At 47.9% G+C, this 9,776-nt stretch overlaps 1 protein-coding gene across 1 annotated transcript in view; it reads left to right on the top strand.

Annotated features, from left to right (window-relative positions):
- LOC106816870 (protocadherin Fat 1-like) overlaps nucleotides 1–9,776 on the top strand; it is a gene marked incomplete at its 5' end in the record, with an annotated part of 48,483 nt that overhangs the window by 10,422 nt on the left and 28,285 nt on the right. The window contains 9 exon segments of the mRNA XM_014821511.1: nucleotides 1,758–1,791; nucleotides 2,070–2,180; nucleotides 5,576–5,899; nucleotides 6,256–6,440; nucleotides 6,965–7,094; nucleotides 7,574–7,677; nucleotides 8,298–8,442; nucleotides 8,916–9,005; nucleotides 9,588–9,706. Coding sequence (XP_014676997.1) covers nucleotides 1,758–1,791; nucleotides 2,070–2,180; nucleotides 5,576–5,899; nucleotides 6,256–6,440; nucleotides 6,965–7,094; nucleotides 7,574–7,677; nucleotides 8,298–8,442; nucleotides 8,916–9,005; nucleotides 9,588–9,706 — 1,242 coding nt within the window.

Genomic DNA, 9,776 nt, shown 5'->3' with positions numbered 1-9,776 from the left:
TATAGCAGCAGGGCCCGCAGGATGCGCTGCGGCAGGGCGCGATCCTGCGGCTCTTAAGTACTAGGAGCTATACGTTCACAGTATACAATACCCATAATTAATTGAGCTGTTAATGCACGCGGCGTCCGAAACCGATAGGCGTTGATATACAGGCCTGTAGACGGGTTTATATAATCGGTAGGGAAAGTGTGATTTCCTATCATATCTCGCGATCTATATGAGATACGTTTCCTATACTTCTAGATGGCCTAATGATGATCAATGCTCTTAGAACGTAAGTCACGTGTGAGTTTCAGAGTTAATTAACGCCACCGATATAACCCCAGCTAAATTAATTGAGCTGTATGACGCGCGGTAATCGCCTGATCTGGCGGTATTAGTAGCGCATATTCTGCCGCACGAAACGAAGAGTTGCCGAGTATAGATTGTGCATTCACCAACCAAATGTTCACTACAAATGCATCAACACATGCGACTAACATGAGACGCGTGTCTTAGCTACTACATCAACCTCAGCAGATAAGCAAGTTTCATGCAGAGTTAATTGACCTGGCACCACACACGAATCACCGAATTACCAACACACACCACAAACACGATCACAATTAGCCAAATATGCACGCGCGTCCGCAAGCCCCGATTGGCCGTATACAGCAGGGCCTGTCGTACGGTTTATATAATCGGCTAGCGCAAAAGTGTACTTATACACCTACGAACTCAGAATATCTCGCGGTCTATATGAGATAACGTTTCTATTCTAACATCTTATCCATGCCTAAATGAGACATGGTCTTAGCTATAACACTCACACTGTAAGTTTTAAGTTACATCAGAACTACACTGAATTACCTAATTAATTAGCAAATACACTCGCACCAACAACGCGCGGCACGCATCAGCCCATATTGCGGACGCTAAGCAGGCCTGTAGGTACGGGTTCATAGACTGGTAGAAAGTGTATTTACCCTATCATGACTCGCGATGCTATATGAGATAACGTTCTCTAATTCTACATTGCTAATGATACATGTTTCGAAAGTAATCACTCACAACCAACCACCCTGATTACGCAGCACACCATGTTTTGATGCTTATTCTTCACTCTCCATCACAGATGATAGGGTGAACGGTAGTTCAGCACATAGATCATAACAAGTGTCTGAGCACACAGTGGCACTGATTTAACCTTAATAAGCTATTGACAGGGCTTGTTTGTTAATTTTACCGGTCCACACAACACCCACCCACCGGCTACACACACACACACGGACACCTCAACAGCGGGTCAAGCCCATTTGCGTATTACAGGCCTGTAATGACGGGTTCAGTAATGGCACGCACGGCACGGCAGCGCACGCAACGCACGCAAGCGAGTGGCTTTTGTGCACACACACACTCACACACACACACCACATCACACACACACAACCAAGCCATCCTATTCTACCGCACAACGACATGTGTTGATCTCATTCTCACTCTCATCACATGATTGACACGCCCATCATCAGTCACACACACACCACGCACGACACACCACCCACCCTACACACACACACACACACGTCACACACCACAACACGCACGCACGCGGACGCACCCGACACTACGCACGCACACACAACAGTGCACAACACAGCACGAGCAGCACACCCATCACGGCACGCAACGCAACGCGACACACCACACACACACACACCCACCTAACAACCATCCACTGCACGCACACCTCATTCTCTCTCTCTCTCATCAGGCAGATATACACCCCCATCATCAGTCGTGGCAGGCGCAGCATGTTCCACACCCACCTACACAGCACACACACAACACACACAAACACACATCACACACACAACACCCACCTACCACAACACAGGGTCACAGTGCGCGCACACACCTCTTCTCCTCTCTCGTCTCATCACAGATATACACCCCCTCATCATAGTCGCCTGGCTGAGGCCAGCATGTTACACAACCCACTGACACACACACACACACCAACACACACCACGGCCAGACACCCCACCTACACACCACAGCACACACTCTTCTATCTCTCTTCATCACAGATATACACCCCATCATCATGTCTGGGCAGCAGCACCCGAGCGATAGCAAGCTGATGTACTCCATCTCGACGGCGGACATCTACAACGAGTTTGCCGTCGACTTCAACATCGGTGAGTAGCGCCCTCTGTGATGTTCCCTCTACCTCTTTCGACGCCGTGAATTCAGGAGATTTGCAATCAAGGAAACATTCGGCACTTGAGATATTGTACGGCCTTGTGTCCCATCGGGGACCAAGAGGATGAAGAAGAAGAAGAACTTGGAAGATGCTGTTGTTGAGACAGACGGTGTGCTATCTGGTGGCATCATAGCTAGTTAGTCGAGTACAGAAGTTAAAGTGATTACGTCACCTTAAATGGTAAAAGTAAAAAAAATATTTCCACTATTTCACAAAATGTAAGTGAATTCTGTTCACGTTTTTATGGTTAAATTGCTGCATTATACTCCTATTTTACTGTATTGTTCGATGTAAACATAGACTCTGTAACTCATACATAGCCATAGCAAACAATTAATGTCAAGGATCATAATATCAAATCGTCTAGGTTTTTTGGATTTTTAACTAGTGTGAGAAACCAATCTTATCAGGTAAGATATTTGACGATACATTCAGTCCCGTTAATGCAACAGACAATTTTACAAATATACACCATAGAAAATTCCTGACGTAGTCAATTTAATGGTGGCACTGAAGCGATTCGTGCTGCCGGATTCAGGTTCAGATTCTTTATTTAGCACATAACTTAGTTAACAATACAGCAGGTGTATGATAGTTATAACGTGAGATTACAAATAAAAAAGAATAGTGAAATTACTAACAAGTGAGTGCTGTGAGGGTCAAAGTAGGACTAGGCTTTCGAGTCGACCCCCACATCTAGCCTCGAGTTAAAATAGCTATGATATCGCCACATTCTGCAGGTTGGGTCGATAAAGGTTGGGGCCCAATAAGGTATTGACGATATTGATTCCTATATTGATGATATTGATTTATATATTGGTGCTTAATTTCGGTGGCTGCGCATAGACTAATAGTGTAATTCCTTAACTGCACACTACATAACTCTGTCAGTTTGCCAGTCGTCATGTGGGTTCACTGTTCAAACTGTTGTCATGGTTACTGAACATTTTAACATGGAACCATTTGGTGACGTGCAAACTCATGCCATAACTTTAGGTGATAGACAGTTCTTTTGATAATTGTAATAGACAACAAGGTTTAACTTCAACTATCTTGCCGGTTAAAATAATATGTTAGATGATACAGACGAGATAAATATTAATGGTTATGATAATAATAGTAATAATAATAATAATAATAATAATAATAATAATATAACAGAATAGATAATGTAGTAACTAGGTAAAAATGTGTGATGACAACTTCTTTCGATGGTTATAGCGCACGTTATACGCGTGCATACGTAGTAGAGATATATATATATATATTCTTTTTCTCGTTTTACAGTATTTCTGACCGTATTTTTTCTTTCTTCTTTTCTGTCACCGAGCAGATACCGAATATAACTCCCCTTGTGAGTATACTCAGTCTGCCACTCTTCTGTTCCTCGCCGTCAGGTAGAGCCACTAGTTCACGCATGACCCAGTATGCCGCACTCCAACACCGGCAGAGCTCCCGTGCGAAACCCCCGCACACACGGAAGACGTTCCCTTGTTTTTTCAACCCGTAATTTCGTATATATTTGCGGGATGTTTACCTGTAATATCCTATACGATCGCAAACACGCCTCCTTATTCGTAGTGGCCGCTATTCGAAATTTGTCGACACAAAGTCACGTAAACAATAGCGCATCCAAATCGCTCGTCGATCCCCCGTCTGGCCAAAGGATTTCATGGGGAGTGGTGCGCAGGGGGGAGCGGGGTGGAGAGGGTGTGGTGGCTGGGTCATGCGTGAGCCTGGCTCGGCGTATACCTGAACTGTTGTTGCTGGTGTCGTCGCGGCCCGTGCGCGCGCGTGCGAGTCTTCGTTTCTTCCCCCCATCCATCGCTCGCTCGCGCGTGCGTGCGGCCACGACGCACCTACTCACTAATGCTTCGACCCTCCCCGCCTTGCAGCGGCGCTCGCTACTAACAGTTCCTGCAGCCAGGTGGCGCTGCCGGCAGGGCGGCGCGCACCATGGTGGCGTGGCACCCCTCCCTCACGGTGACGCGGGTGGTTGTAGCGGCATGGCTTGCTTGCTTGCTTGCTGTTCTGTTTTGTTTGATTTTAGGTTAGGCATCGTTGTTGTTGCTATTGTTGTTGTTGTTGTTGTTGTTGTTGTTGTTTTTCTACAGGCTTTTTGTTTTATTTGCTTCGTAGCCGGTGTCAGGCACGGGTTGTGCACTGTGCAAGGCTTAGTGGTGTACGCGTGCGTGTGTGGAGAGTAGGGTAGGGCAGAAAGTAGTATAGTTTAGAAGTATAGTATTAGAAGGTCAATAGAGAGAGATAGAGAGAGAGAGATAGAGAGAGAGAGAGCGTGCACGGGGGAAGAGATAGAGAGAGGGAGAGAGATAGATAGAGAGAGAGAGAGAAAGAGAGAGAGAGAGAGAGAGAGAGAGATAGAGAGAGAGAGCGTGCACGGAGGAAGAGATAGAGAGAGGGAGAGAGATAGATAGAGAGAGAGAGATAGAGAGAGGGAGAGAGAGAGAGAGAGAGAGAGAGAAGGAGAGAGGGTTCTCTGTGCCTCGTGCCTGTTAGCTTCCCTGGTGCGTGGATCAGGCAGGCAAGCAGGCCGCCTGTAAGGCTGGCAGGCAGACAGGCATGCAGGCAGATGTCCTCTGTTGTTACTAGTGCAAACCGCCTATGCGCATCATGTGTGCTGTGTGCAGTATGTAGCGCAAAATGTTTGCCAAGCGGGTTTTAGCCAAGCACTCATATCACTGCACAACGCGTGCACGCATCTAGGGTGCGTGCGTGCGTGTACGCGTGCATGGTGCGTGCGTGCGTGCGTGTGCGTGCGTGTGTGTGCGTGCGTGTGTGTGCGTGCGTGTGGGGAGCATTCACGAGTTGCTGCTAGCATGCTGTGAAATGTCGTCTGCTCGTCCGAAGGCGCCTGCGCTCTCTTACGCCGCGTTAGTTTCGCAAAACTTTTGCGATCCCGTTTTACGTGTTCCATTCCCGGATCGCCTCGCGTATCTCTCGTCTCTCAGCATTAATCACCGGCAGTGGCTAATGACCGGGATCTGACACGCTGCTACCTGCATGCGGTAACCATAGTAACTGTCAGTGTGGAGGGCTAAACGGGTGGGCAGGTGATGATGGGTGTAGGGCGGTTCGTTCGGGGTAGTTGTAGCAAAAAAATAACACTTTTCGAGTATGAAAATTGTTCGTTACTATCAAAATCGATCGACCTAAAAAGGAAAAACTAAATAAAATAAAAAATTACTACCAAACGTAAAAAAAAACAAAAAAAAGCCATTACCAAACGTAAAAAAATACGAAAAAAAGCAAAACAAAAACAAAACAACACCGACGCCAGATGGCAGCACTAACTGCCCCTCCTCGCGACAGGTGTCGTCACGGTGATCGACGCGCTCGACTACGAGACGACGCCGCGCTACCAGCTCACGGTGCGCACCACCGACACGATGACGGGAGCGTTCGCCGAGACGACGGTCGCCATAGCCCTCGGCGACGTCAACGACAACGCGCCGGCGTTCCGCCGCACCAACTACGTGTTCGCGGCGTCCGAGGCGGCGCCCGTCGGCTCGTCGGTCGCCGCGGTGACGGCGAGCGACGCTGACGCGGGAGCGAATCGGCTCGTGCACTATCGTCTGCAGGCGCACCCGGACGATCCCGTCGCCACGGACGTGTTCCGCGTCGACGCCTCGACGGGTACGTACCGCCGTCAGGGGGCGCTGTGGTGTTAGCAGGTGTGTGTGTGTGTGTGTAGGTGGGATGGGTGGTGGGTTTGTGTGTGTGTATGATGGTGGGGTTGCGTGTCCGTCTGGGTGTGTATGCGTGTCCCTCATGTGTGCGTGTGTGTCTATGTGTGACTGTGTGCGTGTGCGTGTGCGTGTGTTTGTTTGTTTGTTTGTTTCTGTGTGTGTGTGCATGTTTCTGTGCGTGTGTGCGTCTGTGTGTGTGCGCGCGCGTGTATGCGGGTACATGTCTATCATGTGTGTGCGTGTGTCCCTCGTGTGTGTCTCTCATGCGCTTGTAACGATAACTCTTGCGTCCTCGTCGCGCAGGCACCATCTACACGAAGCAGAACCTGGACTACGAGCGACAGACGCTGCACCGCCTCCTGGTGGTGGCCGTAGACTCGGGCAGCCCCCCGCTGAGCTGCGAGGCGACCGTGTGGGTGAAGGTGGTCGACGTCAACGACAACCCGCCCGCATTCAGCCAGCTCGCTTACAACTGCACGATGGACGAGGTTAGTTTAGTCATCACCCTTGTCACCCCTACACACCACTCATATTATCTGATTGTGTGTGCGTTGCGTGCGTTGTGCGTGCGTGCGCTGCCGTGCGCTGCGTGCGTGCGTGCGTGCATGCGTGCGTCTGTCACTCGCTGGTTCTAGCCCCATGCAGCGCGTATACACCAGCCACGGGATATTTTTCCCCTACACCCTGCTATACTGTGTCTCATTAATATCAACAATGATCTGATTAGCGAACGTAATAAAATTACGAATGAAATGATGTGCAAACAATTGAAACATATGAAAGAATGGAAGCAAAATAACAAGATCATTTATATATTATTATAATATTATTATATTTTAATATTATAATATTTTATTTACGTACCACATAATGAGTAATGTATAAAATACTAGATCGAATATATATTCCTATCATACACTCATGATATAGTACATGAGTGCACTCGACACATACGATCCACCGATCTGCGTGATCGTGCGATTAACGACGTGTGTTCATCCGCTCGTTACAGGAAGCTGAGAGCGGACAGTTTGTTACCATGGTGACGGCGTACGACCCGGACACGACGGACTGGGGGAAGCTGCTCTACTCCATCACGGGGAGGAACGAGAATCAGCTGTTTGCTATCGAAGAGAAGACTGGTACGATAGAGAGAGGGGGAGAGTAGGAGGGGAAGGAAGAGAGAGAGAGGGAGAGGGAGAAAGGGAGAGATGAGAAGAGGGACGAGAGAGAGAGAGAGAGCGAGAGAGAGAGAGAGAGAGCAGAGAGAGCAGATGAGAGAGAAGAGAGAGAGAGAGATGCAGAGAGAGACGAGAGAGAGAGCGCAGAGATGAGAGGAGAGAGAGAGGGAGAGAGAGAAGAGAGAGAGAGAGAGAGTGAGATTGAGAGAGGCAGTGAGAGAGAGAGGCAAGTCATTACGTGTGTCGTGATTTATGTTGTTTGCATGGCGATCATTCATTTACATTGTTGCATGTTGTTGCAGGCATGATCATTACATTGTTGCATGTTGTTGCAGACATCATCATTACATTGTTGCATGTTGTTGCAGCCGCATCATGCATCGGTTGTCGTGACCTGCCAACAGCCCGTTGTTGGAGCGGCGTACACTGTCAAACGTGACGGAACGGACCGGAGTCTACATCGCCTTCACTGTCGTCAACATTCCGTAGTGCGCGGACGCGAAACAGACACGGCCTCCCGTCTTCCAAACAAGCCAAGTATGAGGTGAGAGCATGTAGCAGCAGCTACGTGGGAGGGTTAGGGTTAGGGTTAGTGTTAGGGATGTGCTAGTGCACAACGGGAGCTCTGCTTTTAGGCAGTGCCTAAAATCTGAAATATTATAAAAACGTTAAATGGCGATCATTTAGGTGTAGCCATCACTCGCTCTCATCTCAGACTTTTCACATCTCAAACATTATTTTTCACATAAATTACACCATAATTTATCAAGAGCTATATAATGGAAGTTCTCCCATATATACTCTTCGTTTCTATAATTGTACGTTGATGGTGCTCAATTAAAACTGACTTCTTCTCACTCACTCATTTGTGTCTCCTTTTTTTGTGGTGAGCTACAGTGTCATTGACACTTTCATTAAATTATAGCGCTGACCAGGCCAAGTACGGAGTGAGCGTGTAGCAGGATTCGAAATTTTCATTTTGTTTTAGGAAAAAGGAAGTCTTGGTTTTGGTTTAATCAGAGACATTAGTGTACTGTAGTAAGTTAGAGGTGCATGGGCGTAACTTATTGCAATCAATGAGAAGACACCCGTGTGGTATGTGACGGGTGACTGTTCGGTTGTTTTACACACTCTAATGCACTGTCATGGCCGCCACCCTTACAGATCAGCTTCAAGGAGAATCAGCCGATGGGCGCGGCCGTCGTCACGGTAACCGCAAAGGATGAGGATCGCGATTCCTACGGCAACGTCAGCTACACGCTCGTCGGCGACCACCAGAGGGAGCTGTTCTCCATCGACGCGGCAACGGGTGAGCAGCGGCGGCAGCAGCAGCATCTCCGTATCTGTGATTTGTCGATTAATTGATAGATTCACACATTTACACATTCGGGGGGGACGGGCCTGTTGTCAGAAATATTAGCTGTCATATTATGAAAAAATGTCTAAGGTCAAAATTTTACGACTTCTTAAATGGCGTGTTGTACAAAAAATTTTTCGTTAAATTATATTTACTAATAAATATATTTCGATTTAGGAGTCATAACTATTCATAGAGTTTCTGAAAATAAGCCCTAAGTGAGGAATTTCTATTCTTATACTCTTATTCTCGCCTGTCATCTCACTACTGACGGACATGATGCATCATTCGTGACACGATATTCACGTGACGACACGGCCGGTGCGATCATGGCGCAGTGTGACATATCAATCTGTAACATGTCGTCGATGTTAGTAACGCGATGCGGTCGTCGTTTGATGCCGTTGTGTTGCCGTGCGTTGCAGGAGAGATCACGGCCAACGTGGTGATGGACAGAGAGGAGAGGACGGATTACGAACTGCACGTGATGGCAGAGGATGGTGGCGGACGCACAGGTACCTACCTATCTGCTCCTACCCACTCAGACATCATCCGCCTCACTCCCCGTCACCCACCTTACAGCATCACCCACCCAACCCCCTCACCATCTTACCCACCTCACGCAAACTCGTGCGTTCTCATGCATCAAATCGTAATCATGGTTGTTTAGGGGTAGGGCAAGCATTGCCTTTGGTTGTTAAACTGTCGTTGTAATTGTCATCGTCATCGTTGTCATCGGTTGCTGAGTTGTAACCATCGTTGTCTTTGTTGTCGTCTGTTGCTGAGTGTTAAACTTCCGCAATCTCGCTACAGAGATGAAAATTGCTCTCTTGTTTGTTGTGGCGACGCAATTTAACAAAGTAAAAAAAAGTTTTAAGTTTTTAAGTTTTATATCAAGAGCCGATAGTCACGTGATCTCTGTGGAGAGATTGAAACTGCCGTTGTCATCATCTTAGTTGTTGCCTGTTGCTAAGTGTTAACATGTTGCTGTCATCATTGTCGTCTGTTGCTAAGCGTTAACCATCATTGTTGTTATCATCGTCATCGTTGTCGTCTGCTGCTGCTGCGTGTTAACCATCATCGTCTGCTATCTGCAGGGTTTACTACGGTGAGCGTGTACGTGACAGACGAGCAGGACTCCGCCCCAGTGTTCCTCGCGTCGCAGTACCGAGCCAGCGTGCACACCAACGTCACCGTGGGCACCGGCATACTCAAGGTAGCGTAGCGGCGTAGAGGATTAGCATTTGTTTTTAGATTCAGAAAGAGAGAAAGAGAGAAAGAGAGAA

The sequence above is a fragment of the Priapulus caudatus genome, unplaced genomic scaffold (genome assembly GCF_000485595.1).
Source record: "Priapulus caudatus unplaced genomic scaffold, Priapulus_caudatus-5.0.1 Scaffold1513, whole genome shotgun sequence".
Classification (NCBI taxonomy): Eukaryota; Metazoa; Priapulida; class Priapulimorpha; order Priapulimorphida; family Priapulidae; genus Priapulus; species Priapulus caudatus.
This window is presented reverse-complemented; position numbering and strand designations above follow the sequence as displayed.